General features: G+C 37.9%; 2 protein-coding genes across 4 annotated transcripts; one reads left to right on the top strand and one right to left on the bottom strand.

Annotated features, from left to right (window-relative positions):
• Positions 1 to 3108: 3108 nt before the first annotated feature.
• gnpat (glyceronephosphate O-acyltransferase) lies at positions 3109 to 12333 on the bottom strand. 3 transcript variants are annotated; one of them, XR_009927297.1, is made up of 16 exons: positions 12164 to 12333; positions 11576 to 11767; positions 10301 to 10477; positions 10080 to 10209; positions 9764 to 9891; positions 9507 to 9582; positions 9072 to 9223; positions 8532 to 8662; positions 7431 to 7681; positions 6953 to 7051; positions 6274 to 6447; positions 5236 to 5315; positions 5007 to 5147; positions 4186 to 4496; positions 3351 to 3412; positions 3109 to 3246 (listed from the first exon to the last, which is right to left on the bottom strand). XR_009927297.1 is itself a non-coding variant. In XM_062437022.1 (14 exons), exons 1-14 carry the CDS (start codon positions 12185 to 12187, stop codon positions 4323 to 4325), a joined length of 1932 nt encoding a protein of 643 aa, XP_062293006.1. In that variant the 5' UTR covers positions 12188 to 12333; the 3' UTR covers positions 4126 to 4322. The 3 variants fall into 3 exon arrangements, 1 of the variants encoding a protein (XP_062293006.1); XR_009927296.1 differs by having other exon boundaries at positions 6274 to 6450; XM_062437022.1 differs by lacking the exons at positions 3109 to 3246; positions 3351 to 3412 and having other exon boundaries at positions 4126 to 4496; positions 6274 to 6450.
• Positions 12334 to 12490: 157 nt separating this feature from the next.
• Positions 12491 to 17490, top strand: c17h1orf131 (chromosome 17 C1orf131 homolog). The gene is made up of 9 exons (XM_062437567.1): positions 12491 to 12601; positions 13547 to 13720; positions 13811 to 13905; positions 15256 to 15315; positions 15546 to 15641; positions 15750 to 15836; positions 16062 to 16099; positions 16450 to 16582; positions 17182 to 17490. Exons 1-8 carry the CDS (start codon positions 12523 to 12525, stop codon positions 16580 to 16582), a joined length of 762 nt encoding a protein of 253 aa, XP_062293551.1. The 5' UTR covers positions 12491 to 12522; the 3' UTR covers positions 17182 to 17490.
• The last annotated feature ends 2097 nt before the right edge of the window (positions 17491 to 19587 follow it).

A 19587-nucleotide genomic window follows, 5' to 3' on the forward strand; every position in this document is an offset into this window, starting at 1 on the left:
ACTGCATCTTCTGTCTCACCTAAATCACATAGCAAACAAAGTCTACTTTACAGGAAGACCAGTAAACTGAGCAGTTTGTATAGTTAATAGTAATGTACCTGGAGTATAAATGGGGCTTCATTGTTATTCATTGAGGAATCCTGTATTGAATAATGACAATAAAACTGAATCTTGAAACTTAAGATTGATTATTGGTCAGTTATTTCAGTTTGGGAACACAACAAACACATGACTTAGAATATTAGTTCCTATACTTACAGTAGGTCCAGATCCTCCAAGCGGCCGAAATATAAGTTTTATGTTTCCTCTTTTTCCATAAGACATTGGACACTTTCACTTTGTCAGACCTTTACAAAAATCCTGTTAATGAAACTGTGCAAGTAAAAAAAACCTCTCTTTGGTTGAACTGCTCACCACTCAAAGACATGCAACATGTCACAAATAGATAGTTTTATTTCACAGGGTCATGGCCAAAACATCTGAAAACCACTGATGTAGAGACCACCATATTGTACCCATTATGAGAAATGTTTTTGAAGTCTAGATTCCATAAAACCATTGTTTCAACTGAATTTCAATGACTATATTTCAATGTATGACTTTCTTCATACTGACATATAGTCAACTAGATATTGAGACAATGGTTAAATGGAGACTAATCTGTTTTAATATATTATTTTTAACAATATTTGGCCAAATATTACTTATATCTCAAATTGAGATTCCAAGACCACCAGGACCAGTGAGAAGTATGTGAATTGATACCTCAGGTGATCAGTTCCAACACCGGCACAGAGAAATAGTCTCAACCTGAAGAGGCGAACTGTCAAGTTAAAACTTTGAAATCTCTATTTTTCTCTCAGTAAACACAGTATGATTAAAACTGACCATTTTAAGTTGTTCATAAAAAAATTATCAAAGACTTTCTGTCAGCTGCTGGAGTCACAAGAGGTCTAACTATCAAGCGTTTGATATTAGAAGATGACAGAATGAATTTTAAGCAGTTTGTACATCTCGACCCAAAAAAAGAGACACCATCTGGGGTGTGGTTTGTATTTCAAAATGCTTTATTAACATGCTCTTGTACTTCATCAGCCTGTACATTCAGTACTAAAAGGCCTCACCCAACATACACACTTAAACATAGTTATAATGATAAATGCAAACACACACACACACACACACACACACACACACACACACACACACACATACAAAGACACATTAGGTGTAATATAAAAGCTGTTATTTTTCGGGGAGGAAAAGAAACAGTTCAACCACAAAAGCACTCACACTGACAATTTGCACTTTGGATGACGTGTGTGTTGACATGCAGACTGTAGTTATCTATGATGCAGAGCTGCTTTGTTATTGGTTGAGTTGACCTCAGTGAGAGAAGCCTGAAAAACTAACCAAAAAACAGATGTTGTCCCATTATTTTAGCGCACTGATGGAGCGCCGATGTGTCAAACTACTGCAATACAGATGTTTCAAAGCTCAAAGTAGTTGAACGTTTGTAATGCATCCAGTAATGCTCCAATACAAACTTGCCATGGGATGTGACAGATGCCAGCTAATCCCATGTGAATGCTGCCTTGTGACCGAAACTGGAGCTACGATATGTTCCTGCAGTGAAAATGAAGGTACAGTTCAGTTGAAATTGGATTTTTCTCACAGAACTTTTAGTCTGATGAGTCCATGAGGTGAAACTCAACCCATGAGGTTTCTGCTTTCATAGCAGCTCTGCCTATATTTGTAAAAGAACTACAATCTGATGTTAACACCGGACTGGATTTCAAGGTAACAGGATTGCACTGCTAGTTAACTACCAAATAAATAGCTTCAAAATAAGGATTCTTTTTAAACTACTCTAGTCTTAGTTTGGAAGCTTTGTTAAAAAAAAAAAAAAGAAAGACACACTTCTGAACAACGCGTCAGCTAAGTGGGTGATCCTGAGTCATCAAATCCCCCGTTGGCCTGTTACTCCTTGAGCTCCTCAGGTTGTTTTACTTCTGTGTACGTAACCTTTCATCAGAGCTTCTGTGTTCAAGTTACTGCTCATATTTTCATTTATTCCCTTGTAACAAAAATGATATTAAATGTCTGTTGCTTCTTTGAATATAAATAAAGACTGCATATTAAACAACATCACAATATCCTGACTTGAGAGTTTGAGAAAATGATCTTCAATCTTGACAAAGAATAAGCACTGTATTCCTTTGGTATAGCTGGTAGTGCTTCAGTCAAACTAATTTTATCTGGAGTTTGGCAATAATGAGTCATTGGCATTTGACTTGTAGCATTATCTCCACTGTGCAAGCAAAGATGAATGCCATGTAGCTTGGAGTGTTGGCAAAAGAGGCCTTAAGAAAGGTCTGCAATCTAAAACGAAGTTGGCTTAAACCCAAAAATGCAACCTGGCAAAACTACTTTAGAAGTAGGCCTTGGAATCCTGGCAAGTTCAACTCAAATATATAAAGTTTTTAGTTCGCACAGAACAATAGAAAATCTTTTTTTTTTTTTTTTTTTGCAACTTTCTCATCCACCCATTTTAGCAACTTTTGTTCCACAAAAACACACAAACATATACAGAGAAAAGTGAAGACAATATTATAAAAGAGTTAGGGTATAGGTCCACACCACATTGCATGAAGGAATTCATTAAAGTGCTGAAAAAACAATAGCGTGACTAAGAAAAACTAACAGCAAACAACAAACAGAGACAGACTGAAGCTGATATGAAAGAACAGACTTAAAATAACAAAGGAAAGCCATGAGTTCATGGTGAGAATGGCCGCTATCCTGAGTGGAGTTGGCACATTCCGAGGCTGCTCGTAACAGAAGGTCAGTAACGCACAATGAGACAAAGAGATAAGCGGATACACCTTCAAAAAGGCCTTACTCATCATCGGGGTTCATTTAGGGAGTAGAAAAAAGGTTTGAATAAAAGAGTTTTCAAAAAAGCGAAAAGGCATTTGGAGAGGAAAGGAAGACATGAAAGAAAAAGAAAGTAAAAAGAGGTTGTCTGCAGATGGCAGACAACTGTTCCGTCTCTTATAGAAAGCAGGTACGGACTTCCTTTTTGGGGCCGACTCGTACTGTACCACGCTGAGATGAGCTGAGAAATCGTCTTGTTTTTGCATACGCAGGTACAAACATTCGACTCTTCTCACTTCCTTTTTTGGCAAACAAGGTTGGCGAATTAGAGTCGGGCGACTGCAGCTTTTTGAGTCGGGAGTTTTCCTCCTAAAAAAAAGGGACAGGTTGGATTTTAAAGGCCTTGGGAGAACAAAAACAACATATATTTCTGTTTGTAAAGTTAAGGCTCCACTTAGCAGCTTGTGTCTTACCTAGAGTGTCTTCCAATGAGTTCACCATCACCTGGTTGACCTTTAAAGTCGCCTGCTCCGCTCTGAAGTAAGAACATTGAAATTAATGGCTATTTTCAGAGCAAAACAAGTCTCTGCTCACGCTCACTGCAAAATCATAGCTTATGCAGGCAATATGCAGTTCCAACATAATTCAGAGTACGACAGACAGCATTTCTTGAAATATGTTGCAGCTCCTTTCAAAAAACAAACTCGCTGAATGGCTGAATACCATGAGAGGTTAAGGAAGAAAATATTAGATTTTGTCATTTGGGTTTAGTGCTGATATAATTTGCACAAATAACCCTTGAATAACTGAATCAAGGGTTTAAATATAGAGGTTATTATATGTGATTTGAGGCAAATTGTGATTTTGGAATTTTGGCTAAAAACATATAAAAAAATAAATTAAACTGACTTGAGTGTACACAAATGTACAATAAGGCTGCAACTCCCCCATCATGTCCAATAAACCAATTTCTCAACAAAAAGGAAAAAAATGGAACAAAAGGAGCTTAAACTGCCATGTCACTCAGAAATAAGAAAAGAGAAATAAGGTTTAAAAAAGTGATAAACTGAATATGACCACTGCATGATCTCACTGCTAATACAAATAAAAAAACATCTACATCAACACCCCCGCTTCACATACTGTATAATATGTGTGTTGTTATATTATTCAAGGTTCTGGTAGTTTCCAGAGAATTCATTTCCTCATTGATATGCTGCAGAACTATTATTGGAGTGTTGTGTTCTCAGTTGTTGCTTCAGGCTATCAAATCAACCAGGAACACAAGGGTGATCTAAGCCAACATACCCTTTGATTTTCCGTACAGCGCCCAGTCTCAGCAAAGCTGCCAGTGAGTTCTTCTGAAGGTCAGAGGATAGTACCTCACTGTATCTTAGTCTGCCTGAAAACACACACACACACACACACACACACACAACAGAAAATCAGTGTATTTTGTGGAAGGTTGAGTTTAAAAAAAAAACACACACAAAGAAAACAATTTGACAAAGAGAGAAACCTGCTAGCAGATGTTTGATGATGAACTTCCTGACTGCAGGGACAAACTGTTTTTCGGTCAGAGCTTCAGTGGCCTCTTCACACAGGAACCGACACACCACCTGGACACAAAACACACACACACACACACACACACACATATTTAGATCTGATATTAAGAGTTCTGATGCTTAAACATCCATTTCTTAATGAAAAAAAGCTTGATTGAATGCACTTTTACTCCTGTTTAGTGTATTAATGTGTCTTAAGATACATTCAACGGGCCTAAAATTACAGGTAAGACCGATTTAAAAAAAAAAAAAAAAAAAACATCTGTAAAATTGAAAAATACTGCTTGGTGCTGCAGATGAAGAAACTCTATAAGACTTACAAATTCGCATTTAAGCCTTTTAAAAAATCTATAAAGACTCAAAAATGTCCTACATATTTGATGAAAACATTCAAACAATGCCTGATAAAGTCTAATACATTTCAGAAACTTACATAAAGCATGCAAATACTTTTTCCTTATTTTATTTATTACCCTTCACCTGATCCAAATACATGGTTGTGTATGCGCATAAAAAGCCTTCTCTATACAAAACCAACACTACTAACATTCTCTTTCTCACCTGGTATCCTTGTAGAAAAGGGTCTAGCATACTGGTGAGGAAGGTCAGGGTTCTGTGGCCTCTTTCTGTTACAACCACTTCCTGCTGGGTGACCTGCAGAGCTCCAGTCTTCACCAGCAGGAAACAGGCCTCCTCAAAATCCTACAAGACACATGATGAAGGAAAAATGAAAAGTCTAAAAGGTCTGTAGTATTTATTTCAAGTATAACAGTATAGAAATGCTCCTCACCTCTATGGTAGCTCCAGGACAGAGGATGAACTCATTGGAGAACATGTTTCTCAGGAAGCTGAAACTGTTATAGATGTCCTCTGCAAAACACACAAAGATTTACATGCAGGAGAAGCAACACACTTAAAAAAAAAAAAAAATCCACCTGTACCATCTGTGCCTCGAATCAATAATGCAGCCAGAAGTTCCTCTCTTTAAATATATATCAGTGTCATATAGTGGAGCAGCCTTCTGCTACACATTAAGTGTTAAAATATGAAAGAGGCTTATACAAGTCAGGTTAGGACTTTTTTCTTTTTTAATGGAACAAGGAAACAGATCTACAGTGAGATTTGAAATGAAATTGTTTTGGTTGTCATTGTCTTTCTGATGTGAGAGTTTTTTTAGTTCTTGAAATTGATTTGGTGTGTTATTCGCTCTTTTAGGATATCCTTTAGTTTAGTTTCTCATGCTGAATGTTTAGTGCTTCTTTGTGTTTTCTTTCTCTTCTAACATCTTGGAACCATGTTGGAAATAAGTGTGGAAATAGGTGTGATCAGACAGCACAACATTCCTTTAAAGTGATTTAAATCTATTGTATGTTGTGGAATTTTCCATCCATCCTGACACCCTTTTACACAATCTATACATTGAAAGCCACTTGTTATGAGTGGCTAAGAAAGGTTGAACATATCTTTATTCAGGTACATGTTCCACAACAATGACATTTCAATGACTGTGCCTTTTACTTGATAACAGATGCATCAAAAGTATATTTATTTATTATTCTATTGCTATTTATTTGACCTTAGTTATATTTATCTTCATCCTTCACCAACCGTTTGTTTGTTGATCTATTTTTGACATGTAACATATTGGATGTTGTTTGTGTGATTGTGGACGAGGTTAAGCTGCAAATGATCAATAAAGTTGCCTGAATCTGAATCCACAGCAACAAAAGAAATTTAGTTTGCAGGACTTTTCCCCTGTATTTCTTTGTGCTGCATTGTTATATCACATTTCATCACACAGAGAGGAACCTAGGAGTCTCACACTTACGTTTATTGTTGGAGGAGGCAGCGTGGATGGCTGAGGCCAGCAGCGCCGGTCGGAGGAAGACGTGCAACGCTTGGTTCCTGTAGGAGGCGCAGGAGAGCACGACGACCGCCTGGCTCAATAGATCCTCTTCTGGAGTGACGGTGCTGTGAGGCTTCTCTGGCTTCGCTTGTCCTCCTGCTACAAGATGATGTTTTAAAAGGTTTGATGAAGGCAAAACATACAGGAGAGATGATTCGATTTTTTTCCCAGATATTATATATTATTTTTCAGAAGCTGTTAATGTGTAAAATCTTGGTGTTTAACGTTACAGACTGTGGTGGATATATGGTTCTAAGTGCAGCTACATATTATAAAGAGCAAAAAAGTGGCTCAATAGAAGGGTGTGGATGCAAATTGCTAGCCTTTCATCAACATAGATCTTTTTTTTTTAAAAGCTAGATCTATACTTCAAAAAGCAAAAATGTATATATTTAAAAAGCACATCAGCTCAACTTTGTGACACATTTCCTAACTATTAACTCTTTCCTATCACATCTGAAGCGTATTAATGATTTCATTTACACATTTAACATCCTGAAAGTGAAAGTAAGATACCTAAAATACACATTGTAACAAGGAATAAAGAAGAAGAAGAAACAAATCTATAAAAAGGGAAACAAACGAATGAATGAACAACAACCTTGTTCCAATGCCAGCTGGACTCTTCCCTCAGAGATCCTCACTAGACCTTGATGCAGGGAGAGACTGGAGGCAACCACCTCTGATGGAGGCGTGTGGTCTGAAAGAGAAAGTTAAAAAACTGTATTGATAAAAAGGAATTAGCGGGAAAGAGAGAAAGGAAGTGATGTCCTGCCATAATAAGCATGGGACCCAATATGCAACTGTATCTATCAAGAAGGTCTTAATGTGAATATAATCAGATAATCTACTCCATGTGAAGGATTTATGGTTTTAAAGATAAAGTCTCAAATAAAATCACAGCATCAGTTTCATCTAAATTACTTCAGCTCCCACCAATAAGCTCTTTTTAACCCCCGCATCTGAACTTCCAACAAAAGGCCTCTTTGTTCATCAGCTCGCTCGAGCACAGAGTCAACAGTATCCTTGTGACAACACTGCATCAGCCTGAGAGGGAGGAAACCGGCTTCATACTGTACCGGGCCAGTGGAGGAAGGCTCCGTACTGCCTGGAAAGGTCCCGGAGCCACACAGCGCTTTCAGTCAGCTCGTCCAGTGTGATCCCCCCTTTCTGCCCCTCCTCCTGGTTCTGGTGGTGGTTCTGGAGCAGCAGGGAAGCAATAAGGACCCACGGCTTCAGGACCATGTTCTCCTCCTGGGCCCTCACCAACCTGTAGGCAGAGTCATTCACAAAGCTTTGGATATCCTCGCTGGGCCTTCTGGGAATGTGTCTGGAAAAGAGGGAAACTAAGAGTCAGGCCATGTTTTTATAATTGCAGAAAAAATGGTACACCTACTATATTTAAATGTCATATTAAAAGAAATACAATCTTTACTTTAAAAGAAAGATTTTGTAGATTTGTATACCAGGACATCCACATATAATAAAAACACTACTTTAACCTACGTATACTCAGCTATACAATACATGAATTCAAAGTGAACAAACACTTGTGCAAGAGAGCTAGGAAGCTAAAAGCTTACACAAAAATCTCCCCTAAAGACTCCAGACAAGATAAACTGAATTACATTAGATAAGATTAATGAGGGCTGGAAAATATGCAACAAAATAATGTTTTTGAAGAAATGAAATATCAGACCCAGTTCATAGAAATACAGAACATAAATAAAGAAACAAATATTTATAAGAAGTAGCTGCTGGGTGAAATCCAGTTCATATGTGAGTGGGTTCAGAACAAGCATCACAGATGACAGATTTACTGACAGGTCTCAAGTAAATGCCAAAATGTTGCCACATTTTTTGGGGAATTTACTGATGATAGATCAATCCTGACTAGATAAAGTCAAGATATCAAATATATATGAATGTCAGCTGTAGGTAAGGAATGTGTGTGGAGCTTTAAAATGTGTGTGAGCTCATGCAAAGTGAATCATAATAGTTAAAAGACAGAGATTTAGCTAGTTGAGGCCTACTCAGCCTTATTCTCCTGAAAAGAGATAAGAACAGCTTTACTGATGAAGTACATACAAGAACTATTAATGTAGTAAAAATGATGAAACAGCAGTAATCGCACTGGAATTTGAGCATTCCTTTCGTAGTTTAATGCTTGAACATCATACCTTGGTTTCAGGTTGAACTGACAGCGGTTAACTCTGCCCTGAGCTAAACTTCTGACGGAGACGGGCTGACCGAAGTACACGTGGATACTGCCGTAGTCTTCACTGAGGACCTTTCTGGCTTTAAACAGACCCTGCAAAAGGAGAGATGAAGATGTAGTGATGAGCCGTGAAGATCAGGTGTGCCATAAAACTCACCTTCTGTTAGCAGCTCTCTTGTTAGTTCATTTACACCTTTGTTTAGCATAATTTTGCATAATATTAACATGTTGAATCTGTGATGTGAGCAAACAACAGACTGAAGTTGGTTTCCTAGTTTTACAGTGGTGTCAAAAAATACATTACCAGGTGATAAACATTTAGTTGAACTAGTCACATGAGCCACTTTAAAACTCTCCTGCATGTATCACTTTACTTTCAGGCTGTAAAATGACTTTTGACTAAAGGATTGTTACACTTTATTTTGGCAAAAATCTTACAGTGATTGTTTCATTTTTACACTGCTTTGTAATTCCTTCCAAATCCGATGTTTAAGTGACTCACTGAAGTTGACTCCTTGGGTTTGGGCACTCCCAGCAGCTCCCTGGCGTAGAGCGATTCCTCCAGGATCCTCTCATAGCTGATACTGACCGGGACCAAGTTAATATCGTACACCTGCCCTTTGAGGAATGGATCCATCACTATGTTCAGCAGACCTGGATGAAGACACAAAGTCAGAATAGTATTGCTTATAGAATAAAAAAGGTTAAAATGGATTGTACCACTAATAAAAATGTACAAAACTATATTTGAAACATGTTAGAAAATTCTATTTATGATCACGGCTTTTTGTGACATATACAGTATGTTTTAAGAAGATTTAGTGGCAGACAGAAAAAGAAGGTATCTGTTCAAACATCTAACAGGAAATATTGAACAGATGACATGCAGATTATGAATTCCAGTTTTCCATTATTCTTGCTTTTTCATGGGACTTACCTAACTTTGGGGTCAAAGACTTGCATGTTCGGCTTCTGGTCCCCTCTAGGAAGAATTCAACTGGTGCATATCCATTCTGAAGTGAAAAAAAAAGGAAAAAAACATAAAACTGATAGTATTTACTCTTTCCAAGGCTGAGCATTCTTAAACTGTAAGTTGTATGGACTGTGTTTACTCTGGCTGGGCTCTGTGTACTGAAAATATGTCCTTTAACTTTAAACATAAAAGTCTGTGAGAATAAATAACAGTATCTTCACCTTGAGCATGGTCTTAACGTACTCGGAGAAAACAGCCCAGTACAGTTTGTCTCCTCCAAATGATCGCCGGATAAAGAAAGCTCCAGACATGCGAAGCATCTCCCCGACAAATTTCATCGCCATGAAGTCTACAAGGAAATACTGACTGTAAGTTTATGTACAAATACTCTGAAACACCTACAAATATAAATCAGTCTAGAACACAACTAAGTAGATCCTCCAAAAATACCATATATTAGAATTAACGTCTCTGGGCAGTATGAGCATGTACATGTGTATCTAATGAACTTTTACACTTGTTCTTTCCCATGCTTACCCATGCCGGCAGCGATGACAGGCAAAGCCAGGTCGTAGGTGTACAGGATGTATGACATCAGCAGGAAGTCCATGTAACTACGGTGACTTGGCAGCAGAACGACCGGGTGCTCCTGAATGGCCTGCTGGAGCTGACAACGATGCAAAAAACACATATTAGCTGTGTCCGTGTCAGTATGAAGTGTTTTTAACTTTTCACTGACAGTCTGTGTTTACACTCACTCTCTGGATGCCCTCTTCGTTGACACAGATGCTCCTGAATAAATTTTTAAAGACTTTGCTGAGAGTGAAGGCGAAGAAGCGAACGGTGCTGAGCTGTAGACGCTGAGCCATCTCCTCCAAGATGGACGACACCTCCTCCTGGACTTCATCGACAGCCTTGCCCATCTCTTTGGAAACCTTGGACAATCAAAATAACATATTTTCCAGTTCAGTTTTAATGAGCGGAAATCCTCCCTTTGCTGTGTACCTGCTAAAGCAAATACTACATATTTATGAATTAACAAATGAATAATTACAGAGAATAATAGAGTTTACAGTATAGCTTGCACAGAGCTCTTGACATAAGTTCTTGTATACAGACGTTGTAAAAGTAAAGCATAAAAATAGGAATCATCTTCACTAGTCTGCCTTCTATTGAGTGTTATGTTTGCACCACTTCACACACTGACCAGTTTTCCTTTAAAGAACATCCGTCCTGTATAACCGGTATAACCAGATTAATACAAGATTTGAGACTGATATTGAAATTTGATGAGCTGATATTTATATATACATTATATATTTATATATATGATATTAATCTTCTTTGCAAAATCCCTCACATAAATCAACATGTTTTTATAAAGTTCCATTACTTTTTTTGCTTACTACCAAGAAATGTACATTTTACAGTTGAAAAATAGTAAAATAAAAAATAAAATAAGATTATACTATTCTATTAGAAGTTTACATGAGTTTATTACTTTGTTCTAATCAGGATTTTACAATGTAAAATGATGTAATTCTATTTAACTTTAATATTTTTGAGGTGTGTATTTTGTATGATAGGCTGTTTGTGTGACTTTTCACTGAAAAACAAACAGAAAACACATCTTTCTCTATATCAGTCATTTCTATACTTTAATTTGTTGTCATTTATCAGCCTAAATATCCTCCAATACCAACATATCTGCAACAAGTAACAAACATGCAGAACATTAAACAAGTTTAAACAGATATATAAAAATAACACTTTTGACCAATATAGACAGGATGAACAAAGAGATGGACTGGGATAATGTGACAGCTGTTTGTTTGTTTGTTTGTTTGTTGGATTGATTGTTTGTTTGTTTGTTATTGTTTCCATTATTCACTCGTAATGTTTTGAATGCTTGGATATTTATTGTTTTGTTGTATGTCTAAAATATGCTCTCATTTCTATTTTGTTATAAACCACAGTCAATTTAGCTCATATCTGCTGATATACTGGCCTGGCTCCAATCAGCTGTGACTCACCTGATTGATGACATAATGTATCTGTTCAGACTGAAGCACCATGTTCTTCAGCTGGTTGGCTTTACAGGGAGCCAGTCCTTTGTAAACCACAGGTGTGTAACATCTGAGGGCGTATCTGAGGTCACTGGAGTTCCTCCTTTCCTCCAACATGTCTTCAAAATCATCTCTTTTCTTCAGCATAGGATCTCTATGCTGGATAAAAGCAAAACAAACGCACTGTGTTAGAAACAGCTATTGATTCTAGACTAGAAGTGACAGTGTCTTAAAACAACATTTAGGTGTGCGTATTAACAGTGAAACAGGTTTTCCTCCTCAGCTACCAAGACTCGAACTGACGCTACAGACATGTTGCTTAACATTGTGGGCATGTAGTATAATATGTAGTAATAGCTAAGTAATTCTATTAACTGCTTCAATAACGTCCGTAACATTTTCAGCTGCAGTACAGAACAGTGTGTGTCTAAGCTGAGTTGCTATATACATACAGACATACACCTATATGAACGTGTTATTCACTTGTTTGAATGAAATGTCAAATGTCAAACAGTGAGAGCTAAGTTAGCTTAGCTTTCCGGCTAAAATACATACCGAACAAACAGCGCTGGACGTCATATTCCGTCACTCTTCACAAACACATACACGCTGCTTGCAGAGATGTTATAAATGCATGGAGGTGTTTACGGTCCTGCTTCTCGGTTTAAACACGTTTGTAGTTGATGACAGAATCAGAACAACTTCACATGGGCGTGTTACTATTCGCTGACTTTTCCGTGTATTGGTGAGGTGACGTAAAACCTACGGTGGCCGTAAACGACCACCCCCACGTGCTTTCACCGTTTGTTTTCATTCATGCTGTCGGCTTGCTATCAGTAAGTGAGCTTTAGCGAGTTAGCATCTGTTTTTGTGCTCTTTTTTTTTTGCTAACCTGCTTGTACAGTTCCGTTAAAATGAGCTCCAAAGCTAACGGAGAAGAAGACGACGATTGTATGTTTCTTGAACATGTTTTGGACAAACTGTATGACTTTGGTAAGTGGAGTGAACAAGCTAGCAGGCTAGCTTACAGGCCGTCAGAAACGTAATGTATCTTACTTCTTCTTATTTCCTACTTGTTTTAGCTAAATGAAATGAATAAATACACAATGTCAAGTCAAGTCGGTGCAGCAGGGGTAAAAATCTTTTAAATGCATGTTGTTGAACCTTAGTTTTATTAATGCAGGGTGAATGAATAAACCTTTCCCATACAGTTGTATTAACTATTAGTTATTATGATGGTATAGAGTGACATACAGGCATGGTGTATAACCCACAACAACAAAATGTATTCATGTTTCAGTTGCAGGCTTTTATCCATCCGTTAAGAAAGACATACTATCTTAATAAATGATTTAATATAAAGTAGTAACTGACCTGTGCAAGTTCAGGTTTTGTACATTAGTGGTCTGTACTAATCACTGCCTGGAGTTCAGGGATCAACTTCAGTTTATTTACAGTTACATAAGTTATTATTGGTGAATATTGTCAAGTAATTAGTTAAAATAAATAAACAAATAAATGTGTAATTACAGATGCAGATGTTGAACTTTACTGTCCACCTTCTCTTTCCTCCATATGTCACTTTTTCATGCCTATGTATGGCTTCAGTAGCTTGTGTGGTTAATTTTCAGATTTGTTTGCATTTCTATTTATGTATTTAAGTATTTATACTAATTCCACCCATTGTTTTTTTTTTTTAACCTAACAGTCTTTTATTGGTTTTCAGCTTTGTTATCAATAGTTTTTCATTCATTTTTTACTTCTATTTATTGATGCTTTTCAGGATTGCAGTAATAAAGTGATGAAGTTGTATTGAACTGAATAGAATCAGCCAGCAGTTATTTATGCTTAGGAGTCATAGCAAATTGACACTACATGCCTTTAAAAATGAATCAGATTTAATGCTTTCTGTACCTGTGTTGTTGACTGATGGTGCAGGTAACAGACCAGCAACCAAAAATAAGTCGAAGAAGGGAAAACGAAAGAGATGTGAGGAAGAAGAGGAAGAAGACGTAACTTCAGCTGACAATGAAGACAACTTATCAGATCCTTTCAGTGTCACACACCATCAGAAGCTATCAAAATCTGACAACACTACTCCTCAGCAAACAGGTCAGGTCACACCATCCTGTAGTCCAGCACAGTGTTCTGTATGTCTCCTTTTCTCACTTGTTAAAGATATCATGTCTTACTCTGTTTCAGCCGCCCAGCAGATGAGTCATGTGGAGGTCGTGACCTTTCAGGACCCCTTAAAGAAACAGAAGACCAAGCAGACACCAGCACCTGATAAAATATCTGTAAGTCTATCATTGTTTTTAGCTTTTTCTGTATTTCAAAGCACAGCTGAGGCTCACAAGGTCCAGCACTGACTTGTTTTCCTCTGATGCCACCTGCAGTTCAGTAATACATTTATTTGCCTTTTGATCTAAGAATAGAAGCTACGGACACATTACAGATTGCTGTATTCTAGGATGTTATATCAGATTTAGACCATAAGTGTCTGTATTTCCCTGCTCTTTATGCTGTTAAAAACATTATTTACAAATGATTTCCTCCTCAGATTCTGCTTGTTGAATACCCCATTTCATTTATCCTGTTTTCTTGCCTTGTCCACATTATCTCCTGTTCATTCAGGTTGTGAAAATTGTAAAAAAAAAAAAAAAAAGTTGACGACACAAACTCGACTTCACAAAACTGCAGTGAGTTCAGTCAGTCTTGGTATTGTCATAAATATTCATACTGTAATGAGGCTGTGAGGCTTATACAGCTGCATTCTGCTTTCTGTCTTCTCAGAACAATAAAGTCAGAAGCTTAGTGGAAGATTTGCTCCAATCTGAGTCATAAAAAACTAATCAGAAACAACAAATCAATAAACAAATCAGAAGCTCCGAGAGCTCACTTGTACTTGTTTGACATGTCCTTATTGGATTGCCTTTTTCATACAAATCTAATTAGACAGGAACCAATTTGACAGGTGAGGTAACTCATATTTTTTAGGCTTTTGCGGGTTTCATTTTTTTCCTACTCAAACTTCTATCAGCTGCATGAAAATGTAAATTTAACATCGCTGTATTGGCCCTAAAAAATTCAGTATCGAGCTGCACTGTGAAATCCTTCAGCTTTTACCAGCTTATGCTCAGATTTAGTAATGAATCTGCTGAAACTTTATACAGCACAGAGGAAATTAGTTTCATTGCACAGAGAGAAATTGTATTTCCTCACAGCATAAAGGAGGAGAAACGGATCATTTATTGGCTCAAGGAAGAGACGACGATGAGATGTAGATATGACAACATCCTTTTGGTGGCATGAAGCAACAGGGCTAATAGGGGAAAGTAGTTTTGACATTATAATGGACGCCAGCACAAGCAGTTAGAGTGGTATGAGGCAGTTACTAAAATCATCTCGTATAGGATTAATCACTTTTTACAGCAGCTTTACTTTAAGGAGCTGAATCACAGTTAATATCACTAGTCAGCTGTGTGTACAAATGCAGCACCTTCTTATTAAAAGTAGTTTATTTTCTTCCTAGAAGTTCGTTTTTTATTTACTATTTGTACACTCACAGTTAACCTTCTCTGTTTATGCTCATCTACTCACTTTATTCTCCTTCTTCTCTTGTGTATGTGTGATGTCATCACTTCCAGCCCCTTCAGACAATAGAGAAGAAGCAAAGCGACGAACCAGAAGAACTCAATTTGGAAAAGGTGACAATTTTCATCCCACTTTTTAAATATATTGTTTAAGACATTTCTTGTAGCATTTATACTCATGTGGCTCAAGAGCTGATTTACTAAATTGAAACATCTGCTTTAATTGAAGATTCAAGTCAAAGGCAAAATTGTGGCCTCACTATGTGAATATAGTTAAATGATTTCTGCATGTTTTAAAATTATATTACATTTATTTGTGTGTGTGTGTGTGTGTGCTGTATTAGGCTCGTCTGGAGGTCCATCGGTTTGGAATCACTGGCTATAAAAAGGAGCAGCAGCGTGTTTTTGAACAGGACAGAGCCGTCATGCTGGGAGCCAGAGTAAGCACAACTTTCCTCATATTTCCTCTGAAACTGGAAAACCTCATGACTTGAGTCCTGTTAGTGTTTTTCCAAAGTGCTGGACATATTTTCTTCTCTCCTGATCAGCCTCCTAAGAAGGAGTATTTAAACTACAAGATGCTACAGCAGCAGGTCAAAGAGAAGAAGCAGAAAGCAAAGGAGGAGGTTCAACCGGTAAGACCTGCACCTCCAGTTAGTCTGAAGTGTTAGACAGGAAACTGGTCGCCCCAGTTTTACATATAAGTGGATGTATATATCGCTTAATTGTTAGCTATACTTATGGAGATGATAACCTCAGACCTGTGGTGATTTTCTGTTGAATAATACATGAATGAATAAAATGGTAATTAAAAGAAATGTATGAAATTCAGATTCTAAGCATGTGTCCTTGCTCTGTAGGAGCTGAAGAAGAAAAAGAAGAAGCAGAATAATCAAAGGTGGGTGGACTATAAACATTTCCCTCATTACACATCTTCAAGGATCACAGAGCAGCAGCAGGGCGGCGTCAAGTGAGAGTCAAAGGCTCAGACTTCCACCCTGGCAAACATTCTCTCTCCCTAAGTGTCTTTGAATCTGTGTAGTATATAATTATCTTAAATAAGTAGGTCTAAAGCATCACAATCTGTGGATAGAAACACAGCAGCAGTAATTTGCTTTCTTCATATTTGGTATCGTTTGAGCCTTTCGGAGAGTAAAAACCTCACACTGACAGATGTTCACACAGCCTGTCTGGTTACATCTCAGCCGTTTGAAAAACATGCATTTCCATATGTCGCACATCTCAAAGCAGGGACAAGTCGAAGAAGGCGGCCTCCGGTATGGGCGCGGCCTCGGGTCAGGTGGGGCGCTTCAAGAACGGCGTGCTGATCCTCAGCTCCAAGGAGATCCAGAAAATCAAAGGCAAAAGGAGAAGTAAATAGGTGTGTGTTCTTCTACTTCTACAAATGACTGATGAGGAGTTCTGCTTATTAGTAGGGTCTGACCAATACTGGAGTTTTGGGGCCAATGCCAACTGATGTTTTCGATATATTGGCCGATAATATTATATGTCATAAACATATTTTTTTGCAGTGATCACTCAAATGTGGTGATCAAACGTTTGTGACTAGCTCTGTCACAGTAACTACTTTTGTTGGACGATATATTGTCTCAGAAATGATCGCGATTAACGATATTATAATTTGAAGATCATTTCATACCACTGATATAATGATAATAAAATAGCATAATAATAGCAAACAAACTAATGTATAAAATGACATCAGTGCACTGAAACAGTACACTTTTATTGGGAATTTAATAATTATATTATCTATGGGAAAAAAATATTGGAACATATCAGACAATGTATTCACCGATACCAATATATCTGTTATAGCTCAATATCGGCCAATAATATCAGCTGACCGATATATCAGTTGGCTTTTAGGCTAATGAAACTAGTGCAAGTTAAGTGTGAGGATTAAGGGGAGTGCATATGGTCTCTGAGCTCTGTGTGTGTGCGTGTGTGTGTTTGCAGGTGACTGATTAAATCTTCAGGAAAATATCAGCAGACCAGAGCTCCATCAGTGACTCTGCAGCCAAACACATGAGGAGGAAATGGACACGACCTGATGATGAAATGCAGTTTTGAGGACATGTCACCACTCTGCTGTAAAATATGAGACAGTGTTACAGCTCAAAGACTGCTGAGTCAGGAATCCAATCGATCAATCCTCGGACTGGACCCTGATTTTGCTTCTGCAGGCAGGACATTAAATGCACAGAACCGGAGCCTCTGTCCAATCATATTTCATCACAGTTAATTTATTTTGTTTTATAAACAACCCAAAAAAAAAGAAAAAAGAAGAAGACAGTTTCAGTTTCTGGTGTTTTTTTTACACTGTAAAGGCTTTTAAAATGAACGCAGTTACAATGCATTTTTCCTCATATACAAACCATGTAGTCGTACAAAACATTTACAAGTTGGCAGGAAGGGACAGGGATCAAAGGGGATGTCAAGGAGACAGACAATGGTAATTATTACCAAAAAAACAGAAATTTTCATGAAGAAACACACACAAACACTGCACGGTCTCGCCCCTTTAAATAAAACGCCATTTACATCACCTCTCAGAAGCCTCAAGAAGTCAAACTCTAGATCTTAACATCGCAAGTCTTCACAGGAACCACTTCTATCCGTTTGGTTAAAGGGAAAAACAAAAGTGGACGATTGAATGACGATAATGGCGAAACAAAGACCCGTGTGATCTGGCAGTGTGCGGCTGGGTGAGGTCACAAATTCTCACACAGTTTTCTCTGAAGCAGCTTTTTGTTTTATATATATATTTCTATATATTTAAGAAAAAGAGCATGAGGAAATATGAAGCTTATCTGCAGCACGTCACACATGTTTGAAGTTAAAAGTGTCACATTGAGGAGATTTTGTTTTTTTTACCTGTAACCCTTTTCAATCAACCATATACAGTATATATACACATATATAATCAGTAGCCATTCCACTTTATACTTGAAATTGAAAGAGGGTGATATAGAAAATAAAATAAATATATTATTAAATATATTCATACTTAATACAGTAAATAAATGCCTTTTTTTGTCCCTGTGCTGTTTTTTATAAGTAGCTAACCGCGTTGACATGCTTTTTTTCCCCCCAGCACCAGATTTCCAAGTTAAATATCTCACATTCATGGGTGGGTGGGTGAGTGTGGGGGTAAAGGGACATGCCATACAAGCACACTTACAATAGCGCATCTACACAGGAGAGACTACAATGTGAATCATTTAAAATAACGTGATATGATGGTTCCTATCAGCCACATTAAGCGTTGGTATGAAGAATTTGGCCTGACCCCATTTTACCTGACTGGCTTCCCAAACCTCTGCTGAAATACTCTGAGGCAGAACTGCCTAGAGACATGTAACCCCCCCTAATCCTTCCCAAAAAATCATCTAGACTTGCAGAAGAACATGATAGATGTCTCACATTCCTCCAGGGTTCTAAATCTCATACCCGGGTTATATGAAAGTCTACCTTGGGGCACATTTCTCTCCTCTGGTGTATGGAGGTTAGCAGTCAGGATACGCCTAGCATGAAGCAAATGTTACCCTAAGGCGGTAGCTGGCAGTCTGGGGGAATGTTGAAAGAAAGTCCCCCGTGGCAGATAGTCAGATGTTTGGTTTCTGGGTCAAGGGAGTTGGGGGTGGGGGTGTAGGGGGGGGTGAACCGGTTCAAATCCTGACATTTACACTAATGCTGCGTTCATGTCACGAGGTGAAAGGTTGGAAATACGCTACTGGAAAGCACTGCTCAGGTCAACAAGGTCGTAAATACCATTAGAGTATAGTGTTCTTCCTCCGGTGGTTCACCTCTCTGACCTGTAGTCAAGCATAGAGGATGTTACACAGCAGGTACATTATATATGGGTGCAGTAGAGATTTCAACTTTAATCAAATGACTTATTATGGGCTTATTTTCTTGATCTAATGTCAGCACTGTAATGAAATACTTTGGTTGGCATCCATTTTTTTTAACAGCAGACCTGTTGTCCTGATTAAGTTCACCTGGTCCACTCAAACCTTATTTAAAAGACCATTCTTTTTCAATCATTCTCTCACCTTCACATGGGGCAGCAGACCTGGTAAGACAGAGCTGTCCAAACTATTCCATAAATGGCCATGTAGCTGCAGGTTTACATTCCAACCAAGCAGGAGCACACCAAGGCTGACTCATCTAATCAACTGATCTTAGTCTTCAGACAGCTGATTGGTCGAATCATGTGTGCTCTTGATTGGTTGGAAGAAAAACCTGCAGGCACATTACGGCCCTTTATGGAAGAATTTGGACACTGATGTAAACTAGAGAGGAAGATCAAACCTCTTACCACAGGAAAACTCCAAACTATTCAATAATGGCCTGCTTGCC

This window comes from Scomber scombrus, chromosome 17, assembly GCF_963691925.1.
Source record: "Scomber scombrus chromosome 17, fScoSco1.1, whole genome shotgun sequence".
NCBI lineage: Eukaryota > Metazoa > Chordata > Actinopteri > Scombriformes > Scombridae > Scomber > Scomber scombrus.